Consider the following 18,732-nt stretch of genomic DNA (forward strand, 5'->3'; position numbering starts at 1 on the left):
TGGAAGAGGTGTTAGTGAGGCCAGCAGGGGGTGCTCACCCTGTGGTCTGTGTGGGTCCTAACGCCCCAGTTTAGTGACGGGGACACTATACTGTCAAAAAGCACAGTCCTTCGAATGAGACGTTAAAGGAGGTCCTGACTCTCTGTTGTTATTAAAAATCCTTTAAAAATAAGCTGGTGTGTGGTGGGCATTCTGGTGCAATATGGCTGCCGTCGCATCATCCAGATGGAAGCAGCGCATTGGTGGTGGTTGAGGAGATTCCCCCTTCTATGTAAAGTGATTTGTGTGCCAATAAAAGCGCTATATAAATGTAATGAATTATTATTATTATTATTGAATATTGAAGGCTGGGATATTTTGCACTGACTTCTATATGCTAGAAACATGACATGGTTGACACCCATGGCTTATGACTTGTATTTCAAGTGCAAATAAAGCATAGTTTTGATCTGTAGCTTCTCCTGGCAATGTGTTTAATGTGGGCTTGTTTGTAAATTTGTTGTGAATCAAATTACAAGTTGGTGATGATTCAGCTAAATCATTTATTTAAAGTTAATTAAAACATATTTTTTTGTTTAAAGATTTGGTTTTTATTATTTTTATTATTATTGAACATTTTATTGTTCAGCACTGAAAACAAAATGAGCTGCACAAACGAACAATCACCATTTCAGAAGCAGGATCAAGTCATTCCATAACTTAATATCACAACAAGTGGGATAAATACAACAATGAGAGAAAGAATACATCTACACAATATTAAATGTACTCTTATATGAGACATGGGTATGTTCATGCCTTTATTATCATCATTCTGATATTTTACTTTATGTATATTATTATGTATATATATATTTATATAATTATTTTACATGCCATATTAACCACAATTTTAATATTGAATAAATCAAACAATATATGCTTAACTATAGAACTTCCTGAGCTATTCTTGTAGAAAATCATCTATAATATTTTTATAGACTGACATATTTCCTTACTGCAAGTGAAACCAATTTTTATTGTTTGAAACACTTAAAAACAGTTCTGACTGCAGCAAACCAGGATACTTTGGTCAGGAACCAAGACAACTCTATCTGGAGCTCACTGGCAATGGACTTTGCCCATGTGATAAAACCAACAAATGTCAGGAGTAATCATGTCATGAAGTTAAACACTTCAAACAATTCGCAACTAAAATCTGCAACTTAACAGAATTCAGAGAACAATGAATGTCACATTTGATGTTTGCAAACCACATATGTACACTTAATTTACCCCTTAATGGATCAGTGATATTTGACTATTATGACTTTTTGTAATACTCGATTCTGGTTGACACTCTGGTGAGGTTTATTTTGCAATAATGACAGTTTGATTGTATTAGCCTTTAGATACCAATCCATCCATCCATCAATCATTTTTTTTTTTTGGTCAATATTAAAAGATATTAATGAACATTTATGGACTACAAAGTATGCTTTATGAAGCCTGTACAATCCCAACATATTAAAATTTGAATTAAAAATGTAATATGACAACCCTGGCTTGATTGTCTGCCATGGTCCTTTGAAAGACACCCCATATTGTAACCATATAATAAAACACAAAATTAATAATAATTAAAAAAAAAAAAAATAGAGGGGAAGTTCCCCCATAAATGAAAGTGCTGTATTCATTTAGTCACCCTTGTGATTTCCTTTCATTCAACAGAAATTAAGATTTATTTTTTACTTATACTAAATTTTTGTCCATCCATTTAAAGTCAAAGCAAGCTTTAAAGACTTCATAAAGACATTGTAAATGTAATCCATATAAATCGAGAAAAAGAGAAATTATGACTTTATGATTGAACAGATTTAATTTAGGATTTTATTCACATTTAAACATCCAACACACACATAGTATCTAAGACGGTCAACAGCAGCTCAAGCGTGCTTACTTGATGCACAAAAACAAGCCTCATTAGTTCAAACGTGCTTGCTTTGAGGGTTGTGATGTGAGAACAATCCTCACTGGATGTTTTCATAAACTTGAAGCTTGAGTGGACTTTCAATGGATGGACAAAATGATGAGAGAATAAAAAAAAAAAGATATTCTTTGTGTCCCCTTTGGGATGAACGAAACATCATTTAATAAAAATGTATATCAGTTCACCTCATACAGTTTCAATTGCTGAGCTTGCACAGAGACACAGAGGAACCATTTGAGAAGATCCAGAAAGCTGGATAAACAGCCTCAGTGAAGGGGAAGACGAAGGTGTGGAAGGGGATGGCCCGGTCCTGCACATTATAGAGAGTTGCGCTTCCCTGATCGCAGTCCAGCAGGACACCCACACGGCTTGGGTTGGGATTTGCCAACACCGTCTCGATGCTGTTGTGCCATGCAGAAAGCTTCACGTTAAACCACTCCACACACCAGGATTCTGCATTACGCCCCAGGCGGCTAGCAGGACCCTTGCGGTCAATTCTTCCATATGCAAGGCCCAATCCACAGAAGTTGTTACTGCTCATTTTGATCTCCCAGTAATGACGGCCCTGAGAGAAACCCTTTGTGCAGAGCACCTGGGAACAGACAGAAAAGCGAAGGGGTATATCTGGATAGTGAGCAGGGTCATCCGAGACTGTCGCTTTGGTGTTGTTTTCAGACAGGGAAATCCGCTTGTGAGCTGTTCTGACATCAAAATTGAGGATAGTGCCATCTAGACAGGAGAAACACACAAGCACATAAATGTGATTATCACATAAAGTGATGAAGATGGACAAATGGATAAAATATTAAGGCCTGGTTTCACAGACATTAGGCCTTAGCAATTAGTGCATTAAAGTAGATTTTATAAACATGCCTTAGAAAAAAACAAAACATTACTGGTGTGCATCTTGAGCCAAAACAATGGCACTGATATATTTTAAGATATGTCAGTGAAAGTTGCTTTCAGTTCAAACATGCATTTTAGTCTGGGACTAGGCTTAAGTCTTGTCTGTGAAACAGGGAGAAACTATCTACTCACATTTTAGAAGTTCACTCCTTTTAACAAAGTTTTGCGCAGCTGGTGAACTAAGAGGTTGAGCTGTGAAGAGAGAAAGAAGAAATAAAAACCGTTCAGCAACAACTAAAGAATTGACTCCAAAATGAAAGGTTTGCTCATTTTATACATGCACTAGTATAACAAATCCAACCAATCAGGGGTGCATTTCCCAACAGCATTGTTAGCCAAGTATGATTGTAATTTTCGGTGTTACCAACAGAGTGTTCAATTATTTGCCATTTCCTGAAACCAGATTTTCAACGAACATTTGAAAACAGCATTACAAACTTGTGTAGTTAGAGCTACAGCTCTCGACCTGTGATAGTGAAGTAGTCCTAAGGAGCCATGTTTGTTATAGAGAAATTACATTGTGAAAATATATTTCTATTGATTAATTAATTGATTGATTGATTTGATTGATTGCTTTTAGAGTAGAATCTAAAGTCTATTCCGGAATTACAATGAGGAGCACAGACTCCTTACAGAAAAGATTACATTTAGAAGGGGAACATTTAACAAGAACTTTTCCCACATACATATGTCAAGTATGTCTACAGTTTTAGGTGTGAAGTCAAGCAAGTTCTCCATGCTTTTGGAGAAAACAGGATTTATTCCTTTAGGGGGATTCCTGGATCCTGGCAAAGAAGATATATGTAATGTTAGAAACATTTAAAATAAATACTAATTTGATTCACATTCCTTTTCAGAAAAAAATATGAGAATATCTCTGTGAACCATAAGATACTAACAAAGGCCCCTCCTTTTCCAGTCCAATCACTAGGAGTGAATATGTTCTACACACATAACGCTAATCAGATGAACAGTAATAACAGTTGTAAAACAATGAACATATTGAGGTCAGAGCTTACTGTTTGACTTCTGGTCTTTACGTTCTTTGTGATCTTTGAGCTCTTTATTAGGATTCTTGTCTATTAGGAAAAAGGAACAATGAGAGAAAGGTGTAATATATATATATATATATATATATATATATATATATATATATATATATATATATATATATATATATATAGTATAGTATATATAAAAATATATATACACTTGACTTACTTTTCTGTTTAGCTCCTAGAGCCTTGGTTTTGGGAGTGCAGGCTGGGCTGGGAGAATTCATACGTGCTGAAATATATCAAGAGAATAATGAAAGAATAGTGATGGATGGATGTACTGAATCAGGAAAAACAGCCCATTCACTTGTAAAGGAGTAACAACTTACACATCTCTTGGCTCACAACAAGATCTCTTGGATACTCTCTTGGATGTGGCAGGTGTGGATTTTGCAGGAGTGCAGGAATTGGGAATTGGTTTCCTAGAGAATTAGAGCACTAGTTCACATCTTCTGCCAGCAGCTTTACTAAGGATAACCTCAACGACATACAATCAGGCAACATTATCATTTGTATAAACATGTTTTTATGTGATTATGTCCCAGATATCCACACCAATCATTTAAAAAGACAATCTCACCTGAACCAAGAACAGATTTTTCAAACTCTGTAAAAACATGTATGTCAGAACTCTAAGCATGCACTATGATGTTGCTGTATTCTTGAACTTACTGCAAACAAAACAAGTTGCACATTTTATACAAGCTCCCACACTAACACACCTGGTTTAAGTACAAAGATTCTGTTCTCTGCTGGCTGCTCCATTAATTTGGTGATCCATTCCTTCAGTGCAACTGCAGCGGAATGGTAAGCTATCACCTCTTTACCTTCCACAGTCATGCGAGGGTTATAGGGCTCAAAATTTACCACTGAGGGCAAATCCACAGAGGCCTGTGGCAGAGAATGGGAAATTCAAGAATCCAAATATACAAGTGGCATCGAACAACATTCAGGTTAGGTATAAAACTGATCAAGTGTGAGAGCTCATGTTGAATTTTCTTGAATTGACAAGCAGGCTCTTAAACTGAGCTTCACACATATGCCCCACCCCACAAGATTTGATTATATACAGTTGTAATTTAAATTATTCAATCCCCATTGCAAATCAGGTTTATTGGCAAAATTTTAACTTTCCGCTGTTTGCGATGAACAAATCACACAAAAATAATTGAAATAGCTCAACACTACAAACGTTTCAAGTGGTTTCCCCAAATTCAACTGAAAATGCAACTTTTAATGATTTCTGCAGTCTCAAAATTATTCAACCCCCTGAATTGAATTGAACAACACAAATCTGCAAAACAGGGGTTGTCTCAAAGGGGTTGTCTCAAAGCTTTCCGCATGGCACAACAGCATCGAGACGGTGTTGACAAATCCCAACACAAGCCGTGTGGGCATCCTGCTGGACTGTGATCAGGGAAGCGCAACTCTCTATAATGTGCAAGACCGCAACAGCTGATGCAACTAATCAAGGGCTTCATTAGTTGCACCAGATGTGCTTGAGCTAGAACACATTAAATATCTGAACAGGCTAAGTTTGTTGAGTGTCACATTTGACTGCATGTTAGAAATATGGCTAAGTCAAAAGAATGTTCCAAAAAGTTGGAAGCATAGTTTGCGAGTTCAAAGTTACAAGGAACAATGATTACACTACCTGGACGGGGCAGAAAAAGGAGGCCATCAACTGCTGCAACCAGATATCTGAGAAGGCATTCAGAAAAACCCTCAAGTGACTGCAAAAGACCTGCAGCAAGACTTAGTTGCAACAGGCACTTAGGTTTCAGCATTCCAGAACTCCAAGACGTACACCAAAAGCACAAGAAAAGTCTGCTCCAACTTTCTCACAATCATATAAATAAGCCATATAAGTTTTGAGATTCGTTTCTGTGGAGCGATGAAACAAAACTGGAACTTTTCAGCCCTATGTATGTCTGGAGGAAGAAGAATGAAGCATATGCCGAAAAGAGCACTCTGCCTACAGTTAAGCATGGTGATGGCTTTGTGATGCTCTGGAGCTGCTTTGCATTATCTGGAAAACTTGTACTGGAAACCTGCAGTGTGTGGAAGGCAAGATGGGTTCATTGAAGTATCAGGAAATCCTAGGAGAAAACGCCATGCCGTCAGTGAGGAAGCTAATGCTTGGGCATCTATGGACCTTCCAACAGTACAATGATCCCAAGCATACCTCAAATTCCACCAAGGCTTGGTTGCAAAAGAAGTCCCAGAAGATTCTACAGTGGCCATCACAGTCACCTGACTTGAACCCCATATAAAATCTCTGGTGGGATTTGAAGAAGGCAGTTGTAGCACGCAAACCCAAGAATATTACTGAACTGGAGGCCACTGCTCATGAGGAATGGGCTAAGATTCCTCAGAAATGCTGCCAGAAGCTGGTGTCTGGTTATACATCTCATTTGCAGCAGGTCATAACAGCAAAAGGGTGTTCTACTAAGTACTAAATATGCTTGCCATGAAGAGGTTGAATAATTTTGAGACTGTTGAAGTCAGTAAAAGTTGCATTTTCAGTTGAATTTGGGAAAACCACTTGAAGCATTTGTTGTGTTGAGCTATTTAAATTACTTTTGTTTGATTTGTTCATTGCAAACAGCTGAAAGTCTGTACATTTTTGCCAATAAAACTGATTTGCAGTGGTTGAATAATTTAAATTACAACTGTAAATCTAAGGTACAAATAAGAGTTATAAAGCAGAAAAGTTTTAATTTAAAATCATACTGTGCATCACCTTTAAGAATGTGAGGGATTGCGACTGGTCCAGCAGTATGTTGATCTCAGATTTGGTCCTATTCATCTTCTCGATGTTCTCATTAAATTTCTTCATCAAGGAGACCAGTTTGCTCTGACCTTTCTCCTGTTCCTTATCAATAGCAAACATTGCCTCTTTCTCATCACGGTCGATCGCTTCTCTGATCTGCCTGTATTCTACCTCAAGAATACGTTTGCGGGTTGTAGCTAATTCCTGGGAAAGCAACACCAAAGAAAATGTAAGCCCAAAGTCTAAAACTCCATCTTATGGAGCTCCTGATGTTTGAGATGCATGGAAGGAGTGTAATTCATGATGGTAGGTAAAGGGAGGGACATGCACATCTTGAATCCTATCATCTTACATCAGAATCAGTCTGTCTGATTCTGCTAATACCCAAATAAAAATGAACATTTACTAACTTTTAATTTGGTTTGTTGCTCCTTCATCTGTGTGATAACCTGCTGATTCTTGTCAGTTTTGTCTTCAAGGATGTTGAGCTTGTCAGTCAGGTCAGTCTAAAATATTTTCAAGAATAAAAGGACAAAAAGTATTTTAGAGAATATCTTCATTGCTGAATGATTCAGACCACACAATCCAATGTTTGCATGTCAAATAAACAAAACAAAAAAAATATTAGATTATTGGACACTATGCTTGAGCTGTAATGAGAAAAAAAAAAGAAGAAATAAAAAGCATTCAGCAACAACTAGCCTTACTAATCAACTCCAAGGGGAATTAAAGGTTTGCTCATTTTATTCTTGCATTAATGTAACAAATCCAACCAATCAGTAATGGGCCTTTCACACAGGACGCGGTATGCGCGGCGCTGCGCTATAAAACCCATTCATATCAATGGCTTGCGCCGCGCAAGGACGTTTTGTTGCTGCGTCGATCAAAGCGCAAGCGCAGCGGTGCGCATCATTGGCGTGCTCACGCGCACGCCGCGGTCAAAGTTCAAAATAGTTCAACTTTTGCCGCTGCGCTCTGTGACGGACAGATTTACATTAACAGACAGACAGATTTACATTAAAAATAGTTGTGTTTTAACAGTCAGGTAACTTGTAGGATGGCAATGTGTGTAAACAGTTTTTTAATATGTGTCCCCATATAAGTTTTTAAAACTCCGCCTACGTCATAGCGCAGCACAAATCGCGTTGTATCTGAAGGGCAAGCGCATACCGCGTCCTGTGTGAAAGGCCCATAATGCATTTCCCAACAACATTATTAGCTAAATATGATTGCAATTTTCCCCTGTAGGTTTTCAACAAACATTGTGTGGCAAACTTGTTGAGTGGTTGAAACTCCCGACCTGTGATAGTGAACTAGTCCTTAAAAGCCATGTTCATTACAGAGAAATTACATTGTGAAAAAAGCTGCAGAATAAATTAACTACATATACATATACAGGTGTAAAGTGTACACCAATTACATACTTCATAAGATGATAAAAAATGTCTTTCTGTTGTTTGTGCAAATGAACTAGCCTATATTAATTTGGCATTAATTGCTTTCTTGAACTGATTAATTAGCAGACGTTATTACACCACCTGTGTTTGATGTCACAAAACATTTGTGACTAGATAGTTAATTGATTCTGTATTTTGCTTAGGGTCAATTTATTATATTACTACGATTAAAAAAACACAGTCAAAATCAGTTATTGTGAAGTGTACATAAAAAGCTATACAAAAGTTTGTTTTGGTGGTCAAATTAAATTGCCTGAGCAGCATTCCAAGAGTCCTAATACTTAGTAACCTATAACAGCGCTGCAATGACATATATTGTATTACAGCGCTGCAATTACTGACATAGCCTACATGATTAGTGACATGACTTAGAAATGAAATTACAGAATTCATATTGAAATGCTTATGTCAGTGTACGCAGGTGCGCCAGCTGTGCTTACATGGACCCTAATAATCTGATTATAATCCGACTACTAGCACAGTCGGAATAAAAAAAGTAACCATGTCAATCGGAATGAACTGGCCAAAAGCTATGTTTACATGGACACTTTTTGTTTCAATCGCAATGAAATCATTCCAATTGATCAATCCAAATGTAGTGTTTACATGAATGTCAAATAAAGTTATCGGGTTGATGTCAAGTCAAGTCACCTTTATTTATATAGTGCTTTTTAGAATACAGATTGTTTCAAAGCAGCTTTAAAGCTACACTGTGTAATTTTTAAAGTTGATTCTTAGCAAAAAACACTTTGTTCTTTCAAAAGGATATGTGCTCATTAATGTGTAATTACTTCTACCAACTAATCAAGTATTCTCGTAAGCGTAGAATCTGCCATTTAGAATACATACAAGCGAGTTGCTCGAATGGCGGAAGCCATGTTGCGCCTCCATCTTGAAAATACATTAGCCAAAGACGGACATACCTGGAAATTCAAGCTTCGCCTTTCGCGTTTTTACACTCAGTGGCACCGTGACGAATGCAAGAGGGAGATTACTCGCGACTGCCGGCAGATTTGAAATAATATGACCACCGTAGGAGTTAAAACGCCCTCGGAATGGGAGGGGCTAGAAAGTAATATTCAGTTGGTAGTCATAAACAATTTCACCGCTAGATGGGAGAAAATCCTACACAGTGTAGCTTTAAAGTGATGAAGGGGGTGGATTGGAATCCACTGCTGCTTCAATATAAATGTAATGAGTGATTATAATCAAGGTATTAATCAATATTTTTCCTTCTAAATATCAAATGAGTTAAATGACTTCTCTGGAGATTTTACTTTGTTATAGAAATGACCAGTGTGATTACTGAAATGTTCCTTTCATGTATTCTTTAATGTCTGTATTTGATATCTGAATGCAGTAACAGTGCTTGCTTATTTATCCCGGCTTCCAGAAATGAAATAGGGACTTGTTTTGTGTTTGAGTCAAGTCAAGTCAAGTCATCTTCATTTATATAGCGCTTTTAACAACGTAGATTGTTTCAAAGCAGCTTCACAGAGATAAGCGTATAATTTATGGTAACAGAGATTGTTTTGGCTTTATAGCAGAGTTAAGTTATTTTCCATCTAAAGTTAGTTTTGATTGATTTGCTTCCGTCACAACGATCATTTGTTATTAAATTAGGGGCTGCTAAGACGACACCATTCCCTCTACACAGACTTTAAACGCGAACCTGTGAGAAACGCTGATGGCGTTCACATGCGCATTTAGAATGGGTTCTATAGTTATGTGCATTTGAAAATACGCAGGTTTGGAATTCCCTACAAGCCAAGCCTAAACAAAGTACTTGTCTTTCCTTATAAATTTTGATAAAGAATTTTATTTTATTTTGTTGCTTTGGGGTAGGAACGCAAAACGAATTTCCCGACAACGCCTTATCTGTAGAGTGGTAGAGGGATCCTCCATAGGGAGAGACTAGTTGGCACTTCAGCACTGCGTTGTCATCAGGTCCAGGCGAAGGTCCTTCGTCAGATCTGGATACGGCCCGGATCCGGCAGGCTGCAGGAAAACCTCGGGATAAACGCAGACACTAAAATTAGCGTAGATGGCATTCTTCTCATGATGTAACGAGTACATCAGGATTTATGGGAAGTGTTCCCGGTTCCGGCTGACCTAATCTATGCAGCCTAACATTAAATTATAGAAGTCTATAATGTATTATGTGAATGCTAGGTCAAAGAGATGTGTCTTTAATCTGGCTTTGAACTGACAGAGTGTGTCTGCTTCCCGGACAATGGTAGGAAGACTGTTCCAGAGTTTTGGTGCTAAATAGGAGAAGGATCTACCGCCAGCAGTCGATTTTGATATTCTAGGTATTATCAACTGGCCGGAATTTTGAGATCGCAATAGACGTGAAGGACTATAATGCGTTAAGAGCTCGCTCAAGTACTGCGGAGCTAAACCATTTAGTGCTTTGTAAGTAATCAGCAATATTTTAAAATTTATGCGATGTTTAATAGGGAGCCAATGCAGTTTTGACAGAACCGGGCTAATATGGTCATACTTCCTGGTTCTGGTAAGAACTCGAGCTGCTGCGTTTTGAACCAGCTGTAGTTTGTTTATTAAACGTGCAGGGCAACCACCCAGTAGAGCATTACAATAATCTAGCCTTGAGGTCATGAACGCATGAACTAATTGTTCCGCATTTGTCAATGAGAGCATATGGCGTAATTTAGATATATTTTTAAGATGGAAAAATGCAGTTTTACAGATACTAGACACGTGACTTTCAAATGAAAGATTGAGAAAGGTCTTCAACGTGTTAAAACATATAGGGGTCATTGAAGCCAATAGTTTAAGGATCATTTCTTTGTTAAAGCCTTACTTTCCAGTTAGACTAAAGTGTCCTCTCCTTGAGAGAAAAAACGCATTATTTTGATGTTTTGAGAGGACTCTCCTGTTTATAGTTAGAGCCTAGCCAAATCCAACCTTGGAAAAGCTGTGTGTCGGTGTGTGTGTTAGTCTTCTTGGTTACAGGTTAAGAAACCACCGGCATTATTGGAGATTGACTGAGTTGTTGTTCTGGAAATGCTGACACCCAGCAACCCAAATCTGCGACCTGGAAGGTCACGACGCCTAACTTCAGGGTCCGAGTGTCAGCTGCATCATCGATGGAGATATGCTTCTGTTTATCTGTATATGTGTGGAAAATTAGTATGTTTATCTATTTCTTAGCCAATCAGGAGCTGCAACCTGAAGCAAGGACGTAGCTTAGACCTTGGTGTAGCTGTAGGGTATAACTGCTGTGATCTTTGTAACTGTAAGGGGGGTGGCCTATGAACTCCTGTGTGAGTCTTGAAGCTGACTTCTGCTGATGAAACTGCAAACTATCTTCAAAACCTTTCTTCAATTTATTATAATTCTGACTCAGGGTCTTCTTTCAAACATCTGGTCCTTGGGTCCTAGACTGTATATCCCCTTACAGTAATAACAGGAAATTAATGTAAAAAAGATTGTTTTGTCTGTACAGCAGATCTAGAAGCAAGTCATTGTCCTGTTTAATCAAGTTCAGCATTGATTCATTTCTGTTGTAAAAATTATTCATTATTAATTTAGGGGCTGTTTACACGACAGCATTTTCAACTGAAAACAGAAAACTTTTTATGCGTTCTGGCCATTCATTTACGCAACAACAGTGTTTTGGTGGCCTGAGAACACAAACTTTGAAATAAGTTTTAGGAATGCTGTTCAAATATGAAAATTTGATAACCAATATATTGGCCGATAAATCTAAATCAAAATTTTGATATACTTTGAGAGCCTGATTTCAAAAGGCAACATGAACTAGCCTAACAATGAATAAACAATAATTTCTACAGGATTTATTAATCTTAGTTAATCCTTATCATCACCAGTAAGTTCCTGTGTTTTCAGTGTTCTTTGTCCGGTCTCATTAATGCCTGAGTTGTATTGGTTTGCCTGTCTGTATTTGAGTTGACTCGTGTGGATCATTAAAGACATTCTGAACTTATTGTTCTTATTCATAATCTGTTCTAAAACCGTGCGTAACAGGTTCATAATAAATATTCATATTTATCTACTGTTATTTTGGCTTGTCTTTTAAATGTTATGCTAAAACTGCTTGTACTCTGATTTTGCTGTAAATGTATCAAGCAAATTGCTTTGTCAGAATGAGGGCATTTTACCCCTAACACCCCCCTTGGTACAAATCTTTTTTTTTTTTTTTTTTTTTTTTAAATCTAATAACATGAAAACATGAAACATTTTTCATACTTCATATTATTCTAGACACATTTAACTTTTGTTTCACAAAAAAAAAAAAAAAAAACAGACCTTAAGGGGGCATTTTCCCCCACTCTACTATGCGCGTGCATTATATTATATATATTACACATGCATTTTTTAGCTTCGATCGGAATGATTTCATTCCAAATGAAACCGAAGGTATCATGTAAACGTATAGCTACATCACTAACATTACTTTAATAGATTACGCTGACTATTAAATTACTAGTCATTAATAGATTAATGACTAGTAATTTCCTGCTACTTAATTCTGAAAAAACAGAATTTCAAATTATCGGGCAAAAAACCTCGTATTAACCATAGGACCAGTCACCGGGGGGCGATCGAGACATTTTGACTTCACTTTTCAGGGCTTGTGCCGCACGCTTGGTATTAACCATAGACTGTAAAAAAAGATGGACGACGCCCCTTCGCTCTCTTCCATTGATGAGAACTGAAGCCGCCAGTGTCCCGATATGGTGCTGACATATTGGAACTTGAGTCTGCGCAGTAGCGATCTCGGGACCAGACCTGCGCAGTAATGAGCAGGAAGTAAAGCCGCGAAATCAACGCTCCGCCCTCACTCTCGCAGACTTTTTTAAAAATTGATTGCAGTACGACAAGAGGCTTGTTAAAATAAAGTAAATACAATCTCCTCTGAAGATTCCGAAAAAAATGTCCGTTGGTGCTTCAGTGACTACTTCGCTCAGAGAACCTGTCAATCACAGCTGTCAATCATGACGTTACAACACCGCATCACGTAACTAACTAAAAACCAACTTATTTTTGAAACAGACACTTGAACTTACATCAGCGTGATAAAAACGACAGCAAATGAAAGAAACCACCTTTGTAAAAAAGATATTTGAAGTGTATTTAATTGTTTAGTTGGTCTCACGTCCCGTTGAATAACACGGGGAGGCGGAGCTTATAACCTATACTAGGACCAGTCACCGGGGGGCGATCGAGACGTTTTGGCTTCACTTTTCAGGGCTTGTGCCGCACGCTTGGTATTAACCATAGACAGTATATAAACTGGACACAGCGACCCCATTGGATTCAATGGAGACAAGTGAAGTCTCACTGTCAATTAGAAGCACTAACTTCCTGATGGTCGAGCGTACTGCGCAGACTCAAACTGAGCTTGACGACGTAGATGTGACGTGAGCAACCCGTCTGTCTTCTAGTAGCTATGCCAAGAGAAATGTGAATCATTCCCTTTCGAATCTTGCAGAGACGGAGAGTGTGAGTAGGAGCTGTCCATGAGCTAGGAGCAGGAGAAACTTTTAGTAGGTTTTCTGATTAATTACTTTGTCATTTTGCCTCCACGTCCCCCCGATTGCGCGCAAGCTTCTCCTCCTGTCCATACGGTAATTCTCTACTGTGCGACAGAGAGTCGCGTGGTTATGACGCAATCGTTAGCCTATTTTTACAAAAACTGCATCTACGGGGCCATAACGTAAGATACAAGGTAATTGAGCCTTTTATACATTTTCGTGTTTCTTTAGAAATAAATAATGGACAAATTGATTCTTTAAACGCCTCAGATGTAAAGTTATTCGCTGTCAAAGTGACGCCAAAATGAATGGGAGTCAATGGGATGCTAACAGCAGGTGATGGTCAGCTAGCCAATGGCGGCGCCCGGGGAAACTTCAAAATAATATGAAACCCTGCCCCCCTGGTATTAACCCAGAATACTGTCTAACACTTGATGGCTGCTCTGTCAAGTCTTCGTCGTCGGTTAGGAACCTGGGTGTGCCATTTGATACCAATCTTCCATTTGAAAGTCACGTGTCTAGCATCTGTAAAACCATATTTTTCCATCTTAAAAATATATCTAAATTACGAAATATGCTTTCAATGAAAAATGTGGAACAGTTAGTTCATGCATTCATGACCTCAATGCTAGATTATTGTAATGCTCTACTGGCTGGTTGCCCTGCACGCTTAATAAACAAAGTCCAGTTGGTCCAAAACGCAGCAGCTAGAGTTCTTAGAACCAGGAAGTATGACCATATAGGCCTATTTCACAAAATGGCGACCGAGACCGGAAGTAGGGTAACGATACTTCCGGTCGCGCCGCCGCCCGCTATGATCGCCATTCATTCTCAAAATGGACTGTGAACAGCTTGTTTTCTCTTAGATATATATATATCTGACAAAAGTAAGAATAGCAGATGTTGTCCGTTTTGTTATAGTTTTCAGGGAGCTGTGACAAGATCGAAATTGGACAAAGGTCACAAATTATTCTTGACGTTTGCTTACATAAAAAAAAAAAAGTTCCATTCATTTAAATGGCATGGCACTTGATGACTAAGCTCACACTTACTATAGCTAAACAAAATAAATAAATAAATAGAAATGATGTCTGATTGAAGTGATGTTTGAAATCTAGTGGATTTTGTTGTATGTTATTAAGTGTTAGTTTGTCCCGGAGATTGCAGCAATCTTCCACTAGTGACTAGATTATGGCTCATTTTTCATGTTACCACCATGAATGAAACTAAGAATTGTACATCTTTACAGTGAATTTGACCTAACGTTGCTAGTAGGTCTAATAATGAAATTAAGGCAAATAATTAAAAAATGGTTAGACTAAAAACATGAATGAAGTGAGTGATATTACATGTTTTAAAAAATCATGATGTTACAAAATCACATTTTACTGTCGGGTCCCCTTATGAAAAGAAAATATATTTCCCTATATATGAATGATCAATATATTGAATGGTTTAACAGTATATATGAAAATATACAGAATAATATATTGTGTTATTATAATATAGTGAATAATACATAAAGAATTTTCATATATTTAAAAATGTGAGACATATTTACTAATATAACAATGTATGTAATTTTATATAATACGCTTCATAATTATGAAGTGTATTACTGAATATAAAATTACATACATTATGATATAATATATCATAATGTATGTAATTTTATATTCAGTAATACACTTAATAATATACAGGGATTAAAGTTCTCAGTCGCTACGAGAGTAGGCCTATACGACGGATTTCCGTCAATATCAGGGTTCCCCCCTGTCCTTATATCTTAAATTCACTGTTCATAATTTTAATGCTGTAAATATGCTTACATTTCTCAAATAGTGTAATAAATGTCTTAATTTTAGTTTGAATGGGAAAGACGAGGTGTAGGCTATTCACCCTGCTTAGGGGGATGTGATCAAAGCCTGGAGTGGAGCAAAAGCATGTTTCTCTCTCCACTCTAAGCGTTCTGTTATCACTCCGCTCCTGATCCACTCCGGGTTTTCCAGTCCCGCTCACGGAAAAACTGCTCCGCGTTCACTCATTTTTAATAAAGTTACAGAAAACAACTTCTACAAACAATTTTAATTTGCCAACAGTTAATAATAATAAATAAAAGTGCATGACGTGGAAATTAGATAACAATCAAGTGCAATATAAACATGTTTTTGTCAGGGCATCACTCCCGAACCGGCATCAACACTCCATTTTCAACATCTGCTTCCTCCTTCACACCACAGACACGTCTTTTTGTCGTCTGTGTCTGGCCTGATTTACCTTCTCCCCCAGTTGTTCCATGAAAACCTACAAAGCACGGCCTGCGGTGTAAGATATCTACGACCGGACTCTCGTAGACTCGTACGTTAAGTTACACGGACTTCATCCTCCGTGAAGTGCTTAGCACACAAAAAAAGTGCCACTCTTCTCTCGGTATAGCCCAAATCCAGCGCTTTTTCAACATTTCGTCACAAGGAAAGCTGTGCAATTATAAATAGGGTTGTTTCTTCTATGAGTGCAAACCTAAAAAGGTACGCAACAGGACTGGCCGCTTTAGTCTCCGCATTTGTCCTCCGACTGCTACTGCTAGCGCTTTCACCGGAAAAGTGTTTACCCTATTTCCGGTCTCGGCGGCCATTTTTTGTGAAATAGGCCTTTTAGCCCCGTTCTATCAACACTGCATTGGCTCCCTATTAAACATCGTATACATTTTATAATATTGCTGACTACTTACAAAGCACTAAATGGTTTAGCTCCAGTACTTGAGCGAGCTCTTAACGCATTATAGTCCTTCACATCTACTGCGATCTCAAAATTCTGGCCAGTTGATAATACCCAGAATATCAAAATCAGCTATGGGCGGTAGATCCCTCTTATTAAGCACCTAAACTTTGGAACAGTCTTCCTAACATAGTCCGGGAAGCAGACACACTCTGTCAGTTTAAATCTAGACTAAAAACGCATCTCTTTAACCTGGCATTCATATAGAACATTATACATTTCTATTATTCAAATCAGTTAAATGATTATTAGGCTGCATAGAATAGGTCAGCCGGAACCGGGGACACTTCTTATAACACCTGATGTGAAGAATGGCATCTACGCTAATGTTAGTCTTTCTGTTTATTCCGAGGTTTACTGAAGTCAGCCGGATCTGGGCTGTAACCAGATCAGATGGTGGACCTGCGCTGCCCTGGACCCATCCACAACGCATCCCTTAAGTGCCTGCCTCATCAGCCCTGTGAAGGCCTCATCGACACAACAGCCGGCACTGAATCTCAATAAACTTGTCTCTGTATCGGCGTGATGACTCCGACTTCCAACCAGATGGAACTGGATAAATATTCTGAATGTTCTGATCCAATCTCACTTCTGACCTGTAATGCTGCCAAAATCATAATCATACACTGTTCGTTCGTTGGCCAGAGGAGAACTGAGCCTGGTCTCTCTCAAGGTTTTTTTTCTCCATTCTGCCACCTGATGGAGTTTTGGTTAGGCTACTTGCCATTTGGTTCCTTGCCACTGTTGCCTTGGCTTTTGGCTTGCTTAGTTGGGGACATTTAATATTCAACAATATTATTGATCTGCCTTACTTAAGGTGGATGATGACGCAATTTTCTTCTAGAAACAAACTTTGTTGTATTATTTGCATGTTATACGTGATACAATCTGTATTGTAAAAAGCGCTATATAAATAAAGGTGACTTGACTGTAAAGTAAATTTTCATGTTTATCTATCATACAATAAAATAAAAAAATCACTTTTACTTTCCAAATAAATGTAAAGATAGGCCCAACCTTTTGTTTAAAGCGCCGGTCATCTGCGGTGATGAACTCACAGCCTTTATGAACGCCCTGCAGACAGTTGCTGCAGATGCAGCTCTGGTGCTGAATGCAGTAGAACTCCATCAGTTTGCCATGATCGGAACAGAGACGCTCCATTAGATCTGGCAGCGGGTCAGACAGCTGATGCGCCCGGAAAATGGCATTTTCCCGGTGAGGCCTGACATGATCCTCACAATAAGACGCCATACAAGTCAGACAAGTTTTGACCGCTTTGGCTTCCATGCAGCTGTCACATTTTATTTCATCTGGATCTTTCTTTTTCACCTCAAATGGTTCCTTAACGGGTTCAGGGACACCCGCTTTTATTCTATAGGCATCCAGCACCGCGCTGAGGACGGTGTTCTTCTTGAGTTCTGGTTTACTGCTGAAAGCCATTCGGCATTGAGGGCAAGACAATGATGATGTTCTGTCTTTCCATGTCGCTTCGAGACAGCTGGCGCAGAAACTGTGTCCACAGATTAAACTCACCGGGTTCTCGAAAAGACATAAACAAATGCTGCATGTCAACTCGTCTTCGAGCCCAAGTAGAGACATATTTTCCGCCATTGTGGGACGTCGAGGAAGCAGCAATCACTGACGACAAACAACTGCTTCAGTGGGCGGCGGCAGCGGAGAAACGAAACTTATGTGCCTTGTTGTGAAGGTCCACAGAGCAAAGCCTAAACACGCATGCTCAGTATCAACAGTTCGTGCTTATCAGTTCTCTCAGCACAACATCTCTCAGTTCAATGTAATGTTGGAGTAATATACTCCGGGGTATTGATTTAGTTCGAGTTGGACCTATAGGCTACTCTACTGTCGGGCAAGTGCGAAAGTGAGAAACTTGACTTGAAGATAAGCGCTGACTCGACGATTCAGATTCGGTGAACTGTTTCAACCAGATCACTAAAAAGAACCGGTTCAACGATTCGTTTAAGAAGCGGACATCACGATAAATGATGCCATTACCAGACTGCTACATTCAGATTTGATTTGGGGATAGAATGAAAATTTGTTTTAATGCTGTCTCTGTGCAGAATGTTTTATTTATTTATTATTAATATATATTTTGCGTGAAGGCACAACTATCATGTTCTTCAAATGTACACAAGAGGACACTGTTTGCCAGTAAAATCGATGTTTTTATACTTTTTAAAGAATCATTTTATCATTACCGTTATTTAAATAAACCAGGGGTCGGCAACCTTTCTGTCATGAAGTGCCATTT

General features: G+C 38.4%; 1 protein-coding gene across 6 annotated transcripts; it reads right to left on the reverse strand.

Annotated features, from left to right (window-relative positions):
• Positions 1 to 996: 996 nt before the first annotated feature.
• trim25 (tripartite motif containing 25) lies at positions 997 to 18,394 on the reverse strand. 6 transcript variants are annotated; one of them, XM_079882565.1, is made up of 11 exons: positions 17,478 to 18,394; positions 7,114 to 7,209; positions 6,674 to 6,907; positions 4,653 to 4,821; positions 4,511 to 4,537; positions 4,260 to 4,352; positions 4,097 to 4,162; positions 3,895 to 3,954; positions 3,562 to 3,660; positions 3,008 to 3,067; positions 1,000 to 2,698 (listed from the first exon to the last, which is right to left on the reverse strand). In XM_079882565.1, the coding sequence occupies exons 1-11, from the start codon at positions 18,069 to 18,071 to the stop codon at positions 2,166 to 2,168; spliced, it is 2,031 nt and encodes a 676-aa protein (XP_079738691.1). In that variant the 5' UTR covers positions 18,072 to 18,394; the 3' UTR covers positions 1,000 to 2,165. The 6 variants fall into 6 exon arrangements, with proteins under 6 accessions (XP_079738692.1, XP_079738691.1, XP_079738694.1 ...); XM_079882566.1 differs by lacking the exon at positions 4,511 to 4,537 and having other exon boundaries at positions 997 to 2,698; XM_079882568.1 differs by lacking the exon at positions 3,562 to 3,660.
• Positions 18,395 to 18,732: the final 338 nt, after the last annotated feature.

This window comes from Squalius cephalus (genome assembly GCF_949319135.1).
Source record: "Squalius cephalus genome assembly, chromosome: 10".
NCBI lineage: Eukaryota > Metazoa > Chordata > Actinopteri > Cypriniformes > Leuciscidae > Squalius > Squalius cephalus.

Excerpts from the sequence above, each read along its gene's own strand:
- trim25 (XM_079882565.1), bottom strand. The coding sequence starts at position 18,071 with ATGGCGGAAAATATGTCTCTACTTGGGCTCGAAGACGAGTTGACATGC. Across the intron at positions 4,822-6,673 it reads AATCCCTCACATTCTTAAAG|GCCTCTGTGGATTTGCCCTC; the intron begins GTGATGCACAGT and ends TCTCTGCCACAG. Across the intron at positions 4,538-4,652 it reads AATCTTTGTACTTAAACCAG|AGTTTGAAAAATCTGTTCTT; the intron begins GTGTGTTAGTGT and ends ATGTTTTTACAG.